The sequence below is a fragment of the Anopheles ziemanni genome, chromosome 3, assembly GCF_943734765.1.
Source record: "Anopheles ziemanni chromosome 3, idAnoZiCoDA_A2_x.2, whole genome shotgun sequence".
Classification (NCBI taxonomy): domain Eukaryota; kingdom Metazoa; phylum Arthropoda; class Insecta; order Diptera; family Culicidae; genus Anopheles; species Anopheles ziemanni.
In genome coordinates this window covers 70,392,911-70,413,011 of record NC_080706.1, presented here as the reverse complement: position 1 = coordinate 70,413,011, position 20,101 = coordinate 70,392,911, and the positions used below count along the sequence as shown (strand labels likewise).

The following is a 20,101-nucleotide window of genomic DNA, read 5'->3' as shown; positions in this document are numbered from 1 at the left end:
GCTGCTACTACTACTGGTAGATCGGCTTCTCGGCGCTCCCGACTATCGTCCGTCGAAGGGTTATTCGGAATTAATCATCTGGCAAAGGCGATGACGCTAGCGGCACCGCCAACGTGCACGCGAGTCGCGAATTGATGAGTTCGTGGAATTGCAGAACCATCATCGATGGAACGAACATCATGCTTTTAGTTTAAATTTAAAATCTTTAGCAGTTATTCGTGTAGTGATGAAATATGTGATGTTGCTAAAGAAATCAGTCGTCGTTGCTAACGAAATCCATGGAATTGGACAATTATTATTTTTGTATTTTGTGCCTTATGAATCTTTAGGTGAGATTCATTCATATGAATATGAATTAATTAATTAATCTTTTGGGATTTGAATCTTCAAACGTTAGTGAATCTTACGAAACATTAAAAACTTTCACGACTCTTTATGATTCTTTCGTTGGCGTGGATGATCATGCGACCAAAACAAAAAGAGGGTCTGTATCTGTGCCCATTTTTAGGTCTTTAGCTTTTTATTCTTTTAACATTAATGAATCGTTGGGATTCATGAATCTCCAAAACGATTTCACTTTTCATCATGATATGTAAATGCAATCCAATGATGCATAATTTATTTTTCAAGGTTGTACACAGCCGTTTTCTTCAATGCATTTAATTAGAATTACTTAAGTACCAATGAAAATTGTATAAATTGTTGAGTTCTTTTAAGTTTTCTTAAATGTTTTGTAACTATTTGTTTTAAAGATTCGAAAAATGGTGGGACTTTATATTACAAGTAACAAAAAACATTTATCCTTTTGATTGTATTGTTGATCTTCTGTTACACCATCGATGCAGCTATTAACAATGTAAAACTTACATTCGATGAAACATTTCAAAGCCCTTATCAACTCACGCAGTAAGCGACAAACTTCTCTACATCCATCTGACCTCGTAACTGATTACTTCTATCGCCGGTCCGACACGAAGCCCTCTCCAGGCTAACATGGTGGGAAAATGGTGCGGCCCCAGGTATTCGTGCGCAACGGGATATGACGTTAAAAATAAACAGCTTCTTCTCCGCACCGGCAGCAACGATATCCACAGAGAGAAAGAGCAACCGGCCCGAACCGGGGAGGCTGGTGCCAAATGCTTCTGCAACGAGAACTGCCTCTGCCCAACGGGGTTGGCTCGATTGCTGCGATTCACAAATGGAAAACTGTTGGAGGAGTAATTTTACAAACAGAACCTATCGCCACCCGACGCGCCAAAACCGGCAAACCTCCGGACACAGGGTGTGAGAAGTGGGGTGGTGGGGGAGTTGGACAAAACTGTGGGTGAAGGTGCGGATGTGAAGCGATCAGGTGCCTGCTAAAACGGAAACATTGATTGCCTTGCAACAAATTGGCCATCAGTGCCTGGCTCGGCTGCCCGTTTCTTCTCACATTTTCAAAACGACTACGATTTGTTGTCTCGTCTAGGAATGGTTCGATACCTTACCGGACATTGCTTCGGGTGGTTTGCCGGTAAGCCAGGCATTTCTTTATTTTTTTTTTTCATTTTCCAACACCAATGGCGCATGAGAATTTTGGCAGCAATAGAATCTGCCAACTCATCATTCCATCCCCTCATCAGTTGCACCAATGTTGAAGCATTCCCTTTTGAAACCGGGGGTTCGGTTGGGAAATCAGTTTAACTGTTTGATACACGCCCAGTCGGAGTGATTAGTAGAATGTAGCACCTACGGCACACATTACACAAAATCTCTTGAAGCGGTATTTGGAACAACCTCTAGTCCACCGGTAAAGTTCTTTACTGAATAAAATAAACAAACCAGCAAACCAATTTTATGCGCTCACCAACATTTTCCCATTGTTTTGCAAATGTTTTTGAAGGTGTGCGTGATAATTGCATCGATAAATATTGCTTCACCATCGCCATTATCACCTCCGGTGATGTTTGCACAAATTATTCATCGGGAAGTTTATCAAAAATGTCTGAAGTCGGGGATGTTGTTTAAACATTTCTTTCGTTTTTTGTTCGAGCACTTTCAAGGCTGGAATATAATGAAATTGATTTTATGAAAGCTTGATTGGCAGCTGATTAAGCTCAAACATTGTAAAACGCAGGCACAAGCGTTCGTTGGGGTGTACGTGCGCCTCACAGTGTATTTACTCTTTTTGTTTATCGTAATCGCATTTATAATTAGTAACTTTATCCTAGCTGAAATAAACCATCCCCAATCTGAGACACAACCCCCACAAACTCCGTTCCTCAAGCCGTTATCGTATATCGTGTTCGTATATTTTGTTAGAGAGAAGGAAGAAAGTTGGCGAATGTGCCGCTTCTAATTTCTATCACCGTGCTCGCACAAAACAAACACACAAACACACTGCACAGTGCCCAAGTAAACATGACATTTTCCGGGAAATGTGTATAATCTCTAGGAAAATATCATCGGCAGCGAGTACACACAGGATGGAAAGAGATTGCCCCGGACGCAAGATCAACATTTTGCACGCTTCCCACGAAAAATCCCTTTCAAGTTAACGCGCGGCGGGTTTTAACTAACCACGAACCGCAAGAATTGTGCCATCAAATAGAACATCGCGGAACGTAAGAGATACACAATCAGAAGATCTAACGATTGATGGTTTTATCGTGCAGAGTTTTTAATGATCATAATGCAAGAGGCTGTTTGAAATTTGTTACATATGTGCGACAAACATTACATCGAATGAAAAAAAAAAACACTTTAAAATGACTAAAAGCACTTTTGAAGAGTGTCGATTATGCTATTAACTACACCAGAGTTTCTTTGCAAAACAACGGTTCGTTGCTCAAGTCTTGTACGTTTAACTTAACTGAGCGTACGATGCCAAAGGGAAGCGATTAAAGTAAAGATTGCGGTTTTGAAAATGATAAGAAAGTTAAACTTGTTCAAACGGGTATAGAAATGGCTAAAAAGTTAGTAATAGAAGAAATGCCGCAAAAGTATCTTGAACTAATCAAAAAAGCTGTTTCTCACTTCCTCTCATTGTAGTCTTTTCCAAAAAAAGGCACTTCCAAAACACCATGGGAAGGACAACAGCGCAGTAGGATGAAAATACTTCATCGGTCATTTGAAAACTCTAGGCACTAGCGAATTTGGGTCATCTGGCCGACAAATCTCGACCATATTTCACTGCGAAACCCCAGATGTCAAATTCAACCGTAGTTGCTCGAAACTTTGTGGACATGAAAAACAAGGAAGTGTGGTAGGAAACATGATACTTTTTAAAAAGCTTCTGTGTTTAATAAACTTATAAATATATTATCAGATGGAATACATAGGAAAAAGTATAATTTACTCACCATTTATGCAAACACTCCTCGAAACATTTGATGTAGGGTTCTTCCTCCTCTCCGGGACGGGATGATTTTAGAACGAAGAAGAGTAAAATCGTACCCCAGGGTCCCGCTGGATAACGCATTCAAACCGACAGATTCGCCTCGTTCTGTCGAGAACCGCTTCCGTTACCTCCAAATTATTCACTTCCTCTTCGTTTCCGCATGGCGCAAGAATTGATTGAAACGGATGTGTGCCCGTGTGTGTTCGCCAGTATGCAAATGGGAAACTGTGTCAGATGTTAAATTAAAAAACGAAAAACCAGCGGAAAGGCATCTGCTTATGCGCCAAGAAGCGACGGCGGCCCCGATTTTCGCTTGAGAGTATCTAACGTTTCAATCGATGCAATCAGTTGGTCGATACTGCACGATGGCCTACGGCGTATGAGCGTTATCTTACCCACCGGAAGCTTTGCGGCAAATTGCGAGTCAAATATCCAACCATAGCAAGCTATGCAACCGGTCGGTCAAGGGAGGTGAGAAAAATGTTCTATACGGCAAGGCAACAGGACTTCAGGCGATACAGCATATCGGGCCGAATGAGTGGCTGATGTGATTTGCCACAATGTGTCGGCTCTCCTACCGGCCAACCGATCGATCAATCAGATTTCTTGAAGCAGAAGAATCCCAGCTGAATCATTTCCAGCGAAATCAGGGCAAGTCGACAGGGGTCATGTTGCTCCACTGCTGCTGCTGCTGCTGCTGCTGGAAGGGGCAAGCATCGTTCAGTCTAGACATCAGCGAACAATGGGAATGCAAGAATGTGTCTTGTGTTTTCTCCATTACGGAGCGGACCTTCGCACCACCACACCACACACACACCCCCGCTACAAATCCGGTGCGGTGCAATGAGGCACGAAGAAACTCTATCGGATGATTCACGCCATATCCGCATTTTTTGCTTTGTACTCTCAACGCTGCAGTGTGGACGGAAGCGGTCGAAGAAAGAAGGCACGATTTTGGGGGGCGAGACACAGAACAGTGGACGAGGGTTCTGTACAACATTCCATTGATTGACTTTTTTTAACTTGTTAGCTGCAAGACCGTGTCAAGTTTAAATTCACCACCTCATTTGTAAACAGGGTGAATATATTAAATGATAGTGATTGGATTTGGAAAGGTCAAAATTTGCTGAAAACATTTGTTGTTTTTTGGCCAGTTATTCTCACATTGTCCCACAGTGCACAGATCCGATATTGAGTGCGTGTGTGTATGTGGGATGTTCGTAGAATCAAGAAACGAAAAGAAACGTCAACGATGGCAAAACTGTTGGCAGCAGAATTCTTGACTTGGAGTGGAGAAATGATGAGCCTTTCGCGAAGCGGCATCCATTATGCAGCGAAAACCGAAAAAGACACGGCATCCTGTGCTCTAATGTGCGACCCAGACCGTATCATTCCACCGGCAGCTTCACGAAAAATGGCACACGAAACCAACACGCACTCGCGCACACGAAATGAAATGAAACTTTGTCGCTCCGATAGCACAAGGGCACTTTTCTTCGCCAACCGCGACATCCACAAATCACAGAAACAGACACATTTGCGAATTTGAGCACATGATGACGATAAAACTAACAGCGAAATGGATAAACCACCAACCTCTATCGTGAGGGAAAACTGTACTGCGATAATTCCACACACTGCGATTGATCACTTCCGCTCCGCACGGCTAAGATGCTTGTTGATCCGCTTCACTTCTCATTCGCGGGTGCTTGGAAAGATGAATAATACACTTTTAATCAACCGAAGGGTACATACCACTTGCCCCGTGAACGCGCTCGGGTCGATTGATCCGTGAAGGAAATAGAAGCTTATAAGCTGAATCTTGCAAAATACGCGAAACGCACTAGTCAACCGAACCGCACAAGCGCAAGATGAGGAATCACATTAGTGTTGGCAGAATTTTCGGAAGATTCGAAAGATTCGATTCGGAAGATTCGAAGATTCGATCCCTAGACGGATTCCAAAGATTCGAATCCCATTTGACGGATTCTAGACATTCGAATCCCATCTAACAAATTCTAAAGATTTGGATCCCATTTGACGGATTCTAAGGATTTGATTCGATTAAGATTCGAATCAGACCCAGCGAACGGCGGTACACTGAATATCGAGCAGTTTTTTGCCTTTTTCTTTCGGACCCCCCGATATCCGCTTAACGGGGGTGTCGTGATCTCCACGAATCATTACTCTTTTCCAATATATTTCAACTTCCAAATTCGACAATTTTTCCTCTCTTAATTCTTACAATCTCCAACCACTCTCGTCAAAATCAATCACAAGACTGATGGTTCAATCCATTTCGTTTTCCAATGTCTACTTTGTTCCATCTTTTTCAATATGCAGATCCATCTCGGTTCAGTAGTAGGCCATCGCTCTTCCAATTTTCATTGCCAACTATATAGCGAATGATTTCATTTTTAATTTTTTTTTCGTTTCCTCGCATTCGAAATTCGCTTGTTTATAATTTCGATTAATTCGTTCACTATTATTATACAATATATTCATCTAGCTCGGCTCAATCCCTACATCCTCCACTACCTCTACTCTTAATCGAAAACGTGATACATAACTGTATCCTGGTATCTATTCGGTATCTTACATTTTCTTCGGGGTCTTGTTTGTAGATTACCGCTGATATGCTCGTTATCTTCTGCAGGGTCAACTGCTTTTCCATTGATCTCTAAGCCGCTTCCTTGGTTTGACTCCTGAACATTCTCTCGATCCGGGGCGCGTTTCACGTCTCTTACATTTCTGGTTATTTTAGCTCCTGATTCGCTTATTATGACCACTTTTGCCCCATCTCTTGTCAATACCGTATATCTCTCGCTGGAAAATGTTGGATCGGTTTTTGTTCTTTGCGGAATAGCAAGCACCACTGTATCTCCGACTGTTATATCGGATTCTCTTGCTCCGCGATGTTTGTCTGCGAATTGTTTACTAATTAGTTTAGAAACGGCATCAGTCTCCTTAATATCTGAACGATCGAGTGGCTCCTTACTCTCCCATAGGCAAGGAAAAGTTCCGCGGAATCGCCATCCGACTAGAAGCTCGAAAGGCGTAACTCCCAGACGCGAATGGTGTTTCTGGGTATTATGAATGTATATATACTCCTCTAATGCGTCTCTCCAATTCCTATCTTCCTCTTTTGCAGCTGCCATTGCTTTAATAATACCTTGATTTTGTCGTTCTACTGCTCCGTTCGATTGTGCGCTCAGAGGAATGGATTTCCGGATTCTTACTCCTTTGTCTTCCCAGTATTCTTTAAACTCCGAGCTCTGGAATGGTGGACCATTGTCACTCTGTATTATAAGAGGCAGGCCCCAAATTGTAAAAACCTTGCAAAGCGCAGCGTTGGTACTTTGGGTATCCGTTTTCCTCATCTCCGAAATATGCAAATAGCGAGAATAAATATCGACGGTTATCAGGAATTCTCCTGATCCGTATCCTTGCAAAGACAAAAAATCTACTTGCAGAATTTCCCATGGCCCGTTTGGCATATGTCTACTGGAAAGCGGGATGGGTGGGTTTCTTTTCGAAATAACGATGCACGTCTCGCAATTATTCACAAAGTTTGCAGCCTCTTTTGACATGTTTGGCCACCAAAAAAATTCTCGAAGGATTCGTTTTGTTGCTCCACAACCGACGTGCCCACGATGTGCCGCTTCCAATGCTGTAGAACGCAGCTTTGATGGTAAAACTATTAAGTCATCCTTGAATACGATGGGATCCAAACTTCTAAGATTCTTTGCTTCCGACTCAAAACGACGCAGACTTTTAGGCCACTTTCCGGACTGGATTCCTGCCCTTACAGCAACTAGTTCTTCGTCTGCTTCGGATGCAATCTGAATTTCCATCCAAGAGATACTCATGTTGCCGCCGTTTAAAGAATATAGCAGGTGCTTTTCGTTGTCTTCGTCAAACTCGTCATCTTCTTGTGATTTGCTAATCAATCTTGACAAAGCATCCGCAACATTTAGGTGACCTGGAACTCTTTTAACATTGAAATGATAAGGAAGTAACCTAAGGGCCCATGCTTCTGCACGTGTCACCGCTCGTCTGCCCATACGATGTGTTCCATTAAATATAAATTCGTTAGCTTCGGAGTCGGTTCGAATAACGAAATATTTGTTCAATAAGTAATAAGTAAATCGTTCTACGCTCCAAACAATTGCCAGCGCCTCCTTCTGCGTTTGAGGATATCTCTGTTCAGAGGGTGTAAGTGTCTTTGATGCGCAAGCTATTATCCTTGGGCTACCTTCTTCGTTGAATTGTATTAATACGGCTCCAAGCCCTGTAGGAGATGCATCAACGTATAATTCAGTTTCGTCTTTTAGATCAAAATAGCCGAGTTTGGTTATATAGTTTAGTGCTTCGTTTTTCAAAAATTGAAATTCTCGCTCCTCCTCGTCTGTCCAGTAGAAGTTATTAGAACTGGTGAGCGATCGGAGTTTTTCGGTTTTATCAGCCCGTTTAGGTATGAAGCGTTCTACGAAAGTCATCAGCCCTAAAAAGCTCTTAACCTCCGATAAATTCTCAGGTCTTCGAAAATTCTTGATGGCTCTTTTTTTGTCCTCTTCGATCCTCCAACCGTCACCAGACAAGTTAAAACCTAAAAACTTGACGGTTCTAGCTCCGAATACGCATTTTTTCTGGTTTAGTCGGACGTTATGGTCCTTCAATCGTTGAAGTGCTAACTTCAAATGATTATCGTGCTCTTCTTTCGAACCACCAAAAATTAAAATATCATCCAAGTAATTCAATACACCTGGGCATTCTTCCAGGACTACTGTTTGCAACAGTTCTTGAAAAATATCCGGTGAGTTGCAAAGTCCGAAGGGTAATCTTTTAAACCGATATGTTCCCGTTCCGGCGAAAAAATTCGTTAGATGTCTGCAATCCTCGTGAAGTTCAACGTGAAAAAACGCGCTTGTTAAATCTATCGTCGAAAACCACGAAGCGCCGTTCAATTTCGATAATATTGCTTCGAAGGTTGGCATCCTGAATGGGGTTCTGATTATGTTCTTGTTAGGACCTCTTAGGTCTACGACGAGACGAATGTCATTTTTTCCTTTAGGAACAACCAACAACGAAGAACAAAACGATTTCTCCATGTCTTTGGTAACTCGCTCTATGATTCCCGTAGAAAGTAGATCATCTAAACGTTTCTCCGTTTCGAGCTTAAATGCTGGAGGGATACTGGTGAATATGTTTCGAGACGGTGGTAAGCTCTTGTCGTAGTGCAACATTACTGGAGCTATGTTAAATTTGGGAAACTCATGCTCGACAGCGATGGCAAAAATCTCTCCCGGGAGTAAGCGATATTCATCATGATAACCTATCACTGGAATATTCATTCCGAGTTGTAGGACGCTGTACCTTAGTGCTGTATCCCGGCTCAATAGTGCTCGTCCCCCTGGAATGACGTAAAATTTCTCCAGCAATCGTGGTCGATCTTCGGAAATGAATAGTTCGGCCACGAAGGAGGCTTGCACTTGGATCTCTTCCTTTACACCGTACGCTTTCAGCTGTCGGTCCGTACCTTCCTTCAAGTTGAAAATATCATTGTTCTTTAAGCATTCAAATGTATTTCCGTCTACTGTATTGACATCTGCTCCGGAATCTATTAAAAAGCTTACGGAAAAACCTGCTATTTTTCCAACTATAATCTCCTCATTCGTACTGTTGCGGTTAACCATGTTAACTAGGATATTTTCCTTAACTTCCTCCACCGGAGTGTGTAGAGAATTAGTAACTTGTTGGCTCTCCTCCGTGTACACCATTCTAGGTAAAATAGACTGCTTAGTTTCAATCAGTTCCTCCTCTCCTTGGCCAGAATCGTCAGTAACCGCCGCGATTTTTCGTGGCTCCATATTCTGAGACGGGTTATTCCCATCTGTGTCGTTGCGCTTCCGAAAAGATTCTTTGCACGCGCGTTCAATGTGACCGATGACATGGCAATTACGGCATCTTTTGTCAATAACCTTACATTGTTCCGGTAAGTGATAATGGCTCAAGCATCGCCAACACGGTTTATGTTGAGTCCCAGGGTAGTGATACGGCATATTCCGGATGGATTGTCTTCTATTCATTCCTCTACCACGCTGTACATCTCCAAATCTTTTACCATAATTTGATTGACTGTAACGATCTCCGAATGCTTCACGGCCAGCGATTTCCTTGTGAAAACCGGTTCTTGATTTTTGTGTAATTGCGGCCACTTCGGCTACAACTCCCCTCTGGGAATGATTTTTAAGGAACATTTCCTCACTAATGGTATCGATTTCACATGCGCGTATCATATCTAAAAGCTGGGTAATAGACCCGTTCTTTCTCAATAGTTTCCTGCCCGCCAATCGCACTTTGATGTTTGAAGCGTGGGCTTGAATGATGTCTACGACCGTTTCTACCAGCTGTTCTCCTTTGTAGTTACATAGTTTTGCAGTACTCACAACTCGTTTTACGTAGGTTAGGTCAGATTCACCGTGTTTTTGGACCATTGTTCGAAGCTTCTGCTTTTGTAGGCAAATGTAGTCGCGAGAATTAAACAAACAATCCAACCTTTCCATTGCATTTGTATACGGAAATAAAATGGGGTCCGAAGATGTATTGGTTGGAGCGTTTTCCAACATCTCGAGGAGTAATTGACCAGCCTTCATCTTGAAGGCATTCAATTTCATATGTTCGTTTGAGATGCCGGCGAATTCCATTGCAGCCCGAAATTGTTCCTTCCATCCATCAAAAGTACTCTTATCTAACTCGTCCTGACCTTCCTTGGGCTTACATTCAACAATTTGCAAAGTAGCGAATGACATAGACATCGTACTAGAGTTAATGCCAAGAGTGTCAAATGACGACTGAAGAATAGTGGATGAACCGCATGGGGTATCCTTAATCAAATGATCCTCTACTGTTTCTTCAGTCCATGTGGAACCGTTAGTGCTCCTTTGGCGTAATCCTTTTAACTTAGCTTTCAGAACCGCGCTTCGCCTCTTCTCAGCCTTAAGGGCTTTCTTTAAAGTGGATAATACGAACAAATTCTTGCTTCTGCTACGATAAAATGTATAAACAGATAACGAAAAATAAGTCATAATTTAGAAACGATGTATAACAACTGTATTCCTAGGGTTGTCTCCCATTCAGCAATACATGAGAAATGTGAACTTTTCCTTCCTGAGAATTACCTCAAACATTAATGATCTCACTCAGAAAAGAACGTATATGTCTTGTTGGGAATCTCTCTGCATATTGATTCTTCATCTTAGAACATTTATTTACAAATTTACCTCCTACCCGTACGTATCTCATCCCCTCGGAGAATCTTTTATTTAAAGTTACATACTATTCTTCCTCTCAGGAAATCTCATCTAATCTGTACCGATTCTTTAAAAAAAAATTCTTCAACTCGAAGATAAAAAGTCTTCCACTCGGAGAAGATCTTAGTAACGAATGATTTTTATCTACATAACATACGTACATTTATGTATTATAAACTTGGAGAAGATCCTAGTAACGTACGCCTTTTACTAAGAGAAAAACTTTAAAAACGAATGTGTTCCTTTCTATATCAGAATCTATATTTAACATTGTTATTCTTTCCTCTTTTCTTTTATATACATATACTCAAAAACCAACAACCAAGTAATCGATCCATTCCTCAGGTCTTCCACCTGTTGACATATGTATGTTGGCATGAATGTACTGTTCATAGAAGCGTCAAATGACAGGAGAAATGTCAAACCGCGATGGTGACAAGGGTGCACCTCTATATGTATGAACTTTGACCATCTGAATAAAAGCACGGCGAACGCTCGGCTCAGTGTCAGTCGTTTGTGTATCAGCCATAAAGGATAACACGCTGGTGTATTTCGTTCAAAGTTCAACAGGTTATGGGCCCAGGTGAAATGGCGGATACGCAACGGTTTATGGTGCCTAAGTTGACCAATCAAAACTACCAAACGTGGAAGTTTAAAATGCAAATGCTCCTCGAGCGTGATGAGCTTTGGTGCACAATTGGCGAAGCAAAGCCGGAACCAGAGACGCCGGTATGGAAGCAGAAAGATTCGAGAGCACGTGCAACGATTGGGCTGTGTGTCGACGATAGCCAAGTTGGGCTAGTGCGTGACGCAACGTCTGCAAAAGACGCGTGGGATGCCATAAAAGGGTACCATGAAGCGGGATCAGAAGTGTACCTGCTAAAGCGGCTGACGCGCTTAGAATTAGCAGAAGGCGGGGACATAGAGAATCATTTACAAACGTTCTCTAACTTGGTCCAACAAATCGCTGATTTAGGAGAGCCAATACCCAGAAAATGGCAAATTGCGATGTTGCTATGTTCGTTACCGGAATCATACGATCCGTTAACTACCGCATTGGAACAGATTTCCACCAATAATTTAACCCTAGAGTTGGTGAAGAGCAAACTTCTAGCCGAAGGAGAAAAACGACGTGAACGTTCGGGAACAAGTTCGGCAGAAGGCAAAGTGTTTCAAGTGACGACGAAGAACAAAGTGAACAGGAACAAACCAAGTGTAGTGTGCTTTCATTGTGGCAAAGCCGGCCACATGAAAAGAAACTGTCGTTTGCTTAACAGAACAATGCAGGAAGCAAAACACAATTCCGCGAAAGTGACGGTGAGTGACGAAGGACCGGTGGCTTGGACTGCAAGCAAAGGCCTACCAGGAAACTGGTATATAGACAGTGGTGCGTCGCGGCATATGACGAATGATCCAACGTTCTTTGAAATTAAAGTGAATTGTGCGGAAAGTAGTGTCACACTGGCCGATGGAAGCAAGGCAAAAATTGAAGGTGTTGGATCAGGAACCCTAGTATGCGTGACAAAAGATGGCGAACAATTGGCCATAAAAGTTAGCGATGTACTTTATGTGCCCACACTGGAAAGTGGCTTAATATCGGTGAGCTGCCTGGTGAAGAAGGGCATGCGAGTAATTTTCGAAGAAAATCATTGTCTTATCGAACAAGGAAGGCGAGTTATAGCTGTGGCAACAAAACTCGGAAGTCTTTATCACCTGTGTATCATCGGCGAAAATGCGTTGGTGAGTAGAACATCACCAAATCATTGTCTACATTTATGGCATAGACGGCTTGGTCATCGAGACCCACAAGTAATAAAGACATTATTCGGCGATAAGGCGAAGTTGGAAGAACTGAACATGACAAATGTCTGCACGAGTTGTATAGAAGGGAAGATGGCCCGATCCCCATTCAGAAGAACAAACAAAAGAAGTGAAAACAAGTTGGACATTGTTCACACGGACGTGTGTGGTCCGTTTCCTCACACACCGAGTGGTCACCGTTACTTCATCACATTTATAGATGATTATTCGAGAATGGCGTTCGTTTACCTTATGCGACAGAAGTCAGATGCTAGTGAAATTATTCAGAATTTCGTGGCCTTCTGCAAGACACAATTCGGGAAAACACCCAAGGCCATACGATCAGACAATGGTGGTGAGTACACCGGAAAGGTGCTGCAAAAGTTCTTCAAAGAGCAAGGTATTATGAGTCAACTAACAGTGCCATACTCGCCTCAGCAAAATGGCGTCGCCGAGAGGAAAAACAGATCACTTCAAGAAATGGCATTGTGTATGTTACAAGATGCACGTTTAGAAAGCAAATATTGGGGAGAAGCAGTACTTACTGCAGCATATACCCAGAATCGACTACCATCGAAAATAATCGGAATGTCACCTTTTGAAAAATGGTTCGGTAGAAAGCCATCCTACAACCATTTCAAAGTGTTTGGATGCGAAGCATGGGTTCAAATACCTAAAGAAAAGCGTGGAAAAATGGAACCCAAGGCAAAGCAACTAAGATTTGTCGGATATTCCATCCAAGAAAAGGCATACAGGCTTGTAGATACTAGCACGGACCGCATTGTGATTAGTCGTGACGTCGTATTCAACGAAGCATCGTGCGAGCAAGGTGATAGTGTTCCTGTTGATGAAATTATACTCGACGTTGATCCTGATCGATACAAACATGATGATGTCGATGAAGAAAGCAACCCGATCAACGTGCAGGAGGAGAATTTTGATACAGCGGAAGAAAACGAGCATTACTCATCGGGCTCAGAAGACCTAGACCAGCCGGTTGCCGATCCATTAACACAGCGATCGACAAGAGGTAAACCACCAGCTAAATTTACCGACTATTTTTTAGGTTTGGTAAGAACGAGTGTGGATGAGCCAGCGTCGTACAACGAAGCCATAACATCCGTGGAAAAGGACAGGTGGATGGAGGCTATCGAAGATGAGTTCCGATCCCTGGAAGCCAACAACACGTGGGAGCTAACGTATCCACCCGAGAACAGCAACATTATCGGATGTAAATGGGTTTTTTAAGAAAAAATTGGACGCGAATGGAAATGTTGATCGATATAAGGCAAGACTTGTAGCGCAAGGCTTCGGGCAAAGGAAAGGATTTGATTACGAAGAAGTTACTGCACCTGTAGCAAATCAGTGCACATTAAGACTCTTGTAGACAATAGCAGGACAGCAAGCGGTTTGGTTGCGTAGGCTATTGGAGGAAATGGATGTAAAACAAAGAGAAGCAACCATTATTAACGAAGATAATCGTGCGTGCATTGAATTTACTTTGTCAGGTCATGAAAAGAGAAAGTCAAAGCACATAGATATGAAATATCATTATACTAGAGATCTTTGTAACACGAAAGTTATCGAATTAAAGTATTGTGCTTCTGAAGCAATGCTAGCCGACATATTAACCAAACCACTAGGGGCACAAAAGATTAAAGAACTCTCGATAGGACTCGGTATTAGCAAGTTAGTAACGGAATGAACATTAGATTCATGAGGAGGAGTGTTGACATATGTATGTTGGCATGAATGTACTGTTCATAGAAGCGTCAAATGACAGGAGAAATGTCAAACCGCGATGGTGACAAGGGTGCACCTCTATATGTATGAACTTTGACCATCTGAATAAAAGCACGGCGAACGCTCGGCTCAGTGTCAGTCGTTTGTGTATCAGCCATAAAGGATAACACGCTGGTGTATTTCGTTCAAAGTTCAACACCACCTCATTGTATCTGTGCCGTTCCTCTCAGGGAATTTCATCGAGGATTCCACTCAGATAAGCAGCTAGTAAAGGAGGTCTTCCACCTCATTGTATCTGTGCTGTTCCTCTCAGGGAATTTCATCGAGGATTCCACTCGGAGAAGCATTTAGTAAAGGAGGTCTTCCGCCTCATTGTAACTGTGCCGTTCCTTTCAGAAAACTTCATCGAGGATTCCACTCAGATAAGTACTAAGTAAAGGAGGTCTTCCACCTCATTGTAACTGTGCCGTTCCTCTCAGGGAACTTCGTCGAGGATTCCACTCGGAGAAGCATTTAGTAAAGGAGGTCTTCCGCCTCATAGTAACTGTGCCGTTCCTCTCAGAAAACTTCATCGAGGATTCCACTCAGATAAGTACTAAGTAAAGGAGGTCTTCCACCTCATTGTAACTGTGCCGTTCCTCTCAGGGAACTTCATCGAGGATTCCACTCAGATAAGTACTAAGTAAAGGAGGTCTTTCACCTCATTGCATCTGTGCTGTTCCCTTACAGGGAACTTCATCGAGGATTCCACTCAGATAAGCACTTTGTAAAGGAGGTCTTCCACCTCATTGCATTTGTGCCGTTCCTCTCAGGGAACTTCATCGAGGATTCCACTCAGATAAACACTTAGAAAAAAATGCCTTCCACTCGGGGAATCTTTTCATTTCCATAGAATTTCCTTAATACTAAGTCTTCCATTATGAGAAAATCTTACGAATTGTGTGACGCTATTTTTACCGCATTCAACTTTTTGGAATCAATTGGCAACCTTCTCAAAATTATCTCAATACCACAATTTAGAAAAATAACTTTAAAAATTCATCATATTTCGTTATAAAAGCCAATTACAACGAATCACAAAAATAGGTAATCTTCTGATTAAGTAGCCATGATTTGCTAACCAAATTAAATCCTGAATTTATTAGTTCCTAAACTACGAACGGGAATCACCATTCTTATTAACCTACTCCATATTCTTTTAAGGCCAATCCGGTGCCATCTTTAGGTCAAACCGAAATTATGAACGTTTGTCATCATTTTTCATGTATATTTCACTATTTTATCTTACCGACTTGCGCCATTGTCGTGATCTCCACGAATCATTACTCTTTTCCAATATATTTCAACTTCCAAATTCGACAATTTTTCCTCTCTTAATTCTTACAATCTCCAACCACTCTCGTCAAAATCAATCACAAGACTGATGGTTCAATCCATTTCGTTTTCCAATGTCTACTTTGTTCCATCTTTTTCAATATGCAGATCCATCTCGGTTCAGTAGTAGGCCATCGCTCTTCCAATTTTCATTGCCAACTATATAGCGAATGATTTCATTTTTAATTTTTTTTTCGTTTCCTCGCATTCGAAATTCGCTTGTTTATAATTTCGATTAATTCGTTCACTATTATTATACAATATATTCATCTAGCTCGGCTCAATCCCTACAGGGGGGTCGAATTACACGCACACAACGTTGAGTCAGAGGTGACACGCACACCAAGCGCACCAGATTAAAAGAGAGCAAAAACATAGTTGCTCCCGTATTCCGCTCTCTACTATGTCCAGCCCCACTCTTTCTCCCAGCTCGTCATCAATTCTCACCAATGCGTCTTTTTCTACTATTTTGTCGTCATGTTGTCTCGATAGGATAAGTCAGTGCAATAATCACTCTGGGCTATTTGTCAGTTGTCGATGCCCGAGGTTTAACATGCAATATTAACCTACGAGGAATGGACATCGTTTTCCATGACGTTCCATTCTCTCTCCCATCACGGCGCACGACTATGCTCCGCTCAGGTGTAAGCACGGATGGTTTCGCTCACAGCTGTTCAACGTCAATGATATGAATGGTGTATGTGTTCGATGCATGCATGGGGTATTGTTTTGATTGCGGAATGAAATTGAGTGAAGCTAATGGAATGAAATTGCATGCATGAAACTAAGTAATTTCTTTATTTGTCGTTTAACTTCTTCTTCTACTTTGTTTTCCGTAAAAACTTGTTCACTATAGAATTGAATTAATGAAAGAACAACATTAAAATACGATTAAAAATAATGAATTGCAATGGGCTGAAATACGGTAGTAATGTGTCTTCACATTAACGCAACCACCGCAATAATGCCATTAATCGCTCTATGCACGTGTCAGCATGAGTAAAGGTCCATCGAATTTCGGTTCATGGAAGTGAGCCAGAGCCTTTCCGATAATTTTCGCCATTCACATTATTGAAACAAACAGAACCGTACAGCGATTGCTACTAATTTTTAATTTGATACTTGAAATCGAATTTAAATCTGGAGACCCCTACATTGCTCAGCAATCAGCTGTGCCAATAACATAGAAAACTCAGAGCACATTTGAGGCATGCTCTTTTTGCACACAGCAGAAAGCATTGAAAGAGAATCCTAAACACGTATACCATGCATATGCCTTCCGCTTCACCCACACCATCAACCGATTTTTATTCCGCGTTAACAGCAAATGCATGACCCAATGAGGAAGAAAGAGTCAGGGCATAGCATCAATAGCAACTATCTTGTTCTTGTCCACAGTAGAGAAAATGAACTGATTCGAGCAAAACCGTTCGCAGGGTTGTTATCATCACTGACAGTTTCTACATGCTGTCAGGATATCTGACAGCCTTCAAATTATTTCAGATCTTCGAAATTAATTCAGTTTTTAGCGAAGTAAATCCATAATATAAGGTAACTGTAACCATAATATAAGGTAATTCGGACGAAAACGTATAAATCCATCACTATTGAGTGGAAATTACAATCATTTTTCATTGAACGTGAATGATATATTGTTAAAACGATCGAACCGTCCCTTTAAACTGACTGCATTTCGAACATCACATTTTCGAACAGTCAGTCATTTCAAATGCCGGCAAATATTGTTTTTGTTTACCATTAATTTTATCTGATGGAAGTTTGTGTAGAGCAGTAAATTCGTTACTCAAACGGTATAAAACCAACCAAAAACCAATAAAAATGAAATTCCGAGCGGTAATGTCCGATTACTCGCACATAAGAGAATTTCTTAACATCATCAGCACACTGTCACGAATGCATAAAAACTTGATCATCAATGTCCAGCCCACCAAAGTTATCCTGCAAGTCGATGCCGAAGCCTACGATGGGCAGTATCTGTGGTGTGAAATTAATACAACAAATCGGGAAGGATTCTTCTCCGAGTACGTCATGGACGGGATCGATGCAACGTACAACCAGATCTACATGACGGCGACGGCGACCAGTTTTGTGCGTGCATTATCCTTCGTGAAAACTAACGCCGTGGACTACGTTAAGCTCAAGCTCATCAAAACGCATATGCCTTGCCTATCAGTCGAAATGTCTGGTAGCATCAGCAACCTGCAGGATGTAATCACCCCGAAGATACAGCATTCCCTACCAGTAACGATCGTGCCCCGCAGCGAATGGGATCAATATGAGCTTCCGCTCGCTATGGATTACGATTTGTCGATCATCATGCCATCAGCCAAATCGCTCCGTGCACTTCTAGACAAGAAGAAGAATCTGGCCCCAACGTTGGTTCTGTATGCTACGATGAACGACGAACTGTCGCTCGTGGTGGAAACGGAAGTGGTAACCGTAGCGAGTCACTACCGAAATCTTAAGTGTGTACCAGCGGTGCGTACCGGTGGGGACCAGACAGAACAGCTGACCAACCTATCGGAAGCATCCTGTCGGGTGGACACGAAAAAGTTAGCTGCACTTTTCGAAACGATTAATTTCTGCGAAATGGTAATGACAGCCAATATTCGCCACGAACAGGCATTGAATATTCGTTTCGATATACAGCAGCACGCGTTTGTTAACTTTATTCTGCCTGCTACCAATTTTGAATAAATTATAGGAATTATTTTTTAAAATTTCCACCGTGCGTTCATTCATTTGAATCCTTTTTTATATTTTTTAAATTCCTACTTTTTGTAGGAAATCCTTTGCAAAAAGGACATAAAAGTTAACTCCTTTCACGAGAGTTAATTAATAAGCTAGAGATGTACGCCATATAAAGCTCAAAGCATAAAGAGATAAACCCCAAAAAAGTGACCATTTACTGAAATAAGATCAGAACAAGGTGTAAATTTTCTCATTTCTTTATTTTTAACTATGAAAAGCGACTAATGTGGATGTATTTATGTGTATGTTTTGTGTGGGGGGAGTGTGTGTACTGTGTGTGAGCTTTTTCTAATGCGGGTTTGTTGTAGCATTTGATTGTTTGTCTTTTCCTTGAGGAGCAATCAGCTTATGTTTATAGCGGATGTTCGATCCACTTTTTCCACCGTCCGGCACCGTTTCGATTGTTTGTGTGTGTGATTTGCTTTTAATGAGAAAATGCATGAAAATATGTTATGTGCTATATAATTTTTCCTGTCCCATTTACAATTGAGTATGGGGTTGTCTGTGTCGTTCGCTTGTTCGGTCAGAAAGCAAATAACGATTGGAATCGAAAGCTTTTTCTGTTTGAGTTGGGCATTAGTTCCGTTTGCTGTTCTCTTACTAAAGACCTGCCGGCTGAGTAATTAGCATCTTTAATTAATGCATAACTTCGTTCGGGTTATCATTGTAGGTTTTATCCATTTTTTTTTAAAACAGTAGCTAATCTTGCATAGAAATGTTGCCAGTGAGTCCTTTTTGCAGCTTTGCCGTATTACCTTTGCAAAATCAATTTACACTCTTATGTTGTCTTCTAAACAGAAAGGAAATTCATTGTTACATTTCCTTTACCTATACTTTAGCACTTGATTTTCCTTTATTGTTTTGCTTAACTGTTTCCTTCGTTCACTTCGTTGGCGGCTAATGCGTTCAACAATAATTCGTTCCTTTGTTTTTAAACCACCGTTTTTTTCAGATTAGCTTTCTCGTTTTTCCTTTTACAAGATTAGTTGACTGCAGGACTTTTAAATCTATTAAACGAAATTAAAAAAAAAATAATGCCACACACGCATTCTGTAAGAAATTTTGCTTCCCACTTCTCCCATACCTTCGCTCTTTCTCTCTCTCCATATTTTTGCTTTATTTTTATCGATAACGTTAGTCTTTGTTATGATAATAATCATTTGAGGATTTAGATTTGGTTGAAAGAGATAAGTCATTATTCCATCATTTGCTATATCGATTCAATGCGTTTGTTTCCGGATTTTAACGTGGTTCACGAGTAATGCTCTAGGAGGTTAAGACGTGCGAGGATAGGATGATGATGCTGTGTATTTTTCTGCACAGTTTTTTTGTCTGTTCCATATCTGTATTCTGTTTTGAGTTAATTTATATTTTATCTATTACTCATACTGCTCCTAGCCATGTTTTATCGTCCTACTAATGACGATGCCAGTCAGAAGCTCATCTCAAGCAGCGAAACACTGCTCAATTATAAGGTATTTTCTGCGTTCTACATCATAATGCATGCTTGTTCTTTGTTTGCTTACGTTAGTTTTCCTTTTACTCGTTCACTGATTCTACCAAACGAAGATACTAATTCTGAGTTTTTCTTCGGATGACTGGTGACGCTAGGGGCTGACGAGTAGGTTGGGCAGTGAGAGCGAGACGATTAGTCGAGGCGCGATGGTAATAGTATTGGCTTTTTTCAGTCCATCGACTTTTTGACTTTAAGTTCCCGGAA

At 41.5% G+C, this 20,101-nt stretch overlaps 2 protein-coding genes across 3 annotated transcripts in view; one reads left to right on the top strand and one right to left on the bottom strand.

Annotated features, from left to right (window-relative positions):
- The window catches only part of LOC131289990 (arrestin red cell), a 45,092-nt gene extending 39,838 nt beyond the window's left edge, over positions 1–5,254 (bottom strand). For both annotated transcript variants that reach the window (XM_058319362.1, XM_058319364.1), the window contains exon 1: positions 5,135–5,254. The gene's annotated coding sequence lies outside the window, so the exon portion shown is untranslated. The remainder of the gene's footprint in view (positions 1–5,134) is intronic.
- A 12,174-nt stretch (positions 5,255–17,428) lies between these two features.
- Positions 17,429–18,327, top strand: LOC131287758 (checkpoint protein HUS1). The gene has a single exon (XM_058316842.1). The coding sequence runs from the start codon at positions 17,449–17,451 to the stop codon at positions 18,325–18,327; it is 879 nt and encodes a 292-aa protein (XP_058172825.1). The 5' UTR covers positions 17,429–17,448.
- The last annotated feature ends 1,774 nt before the right edge of the window (positions 18,328–20,101 follow it).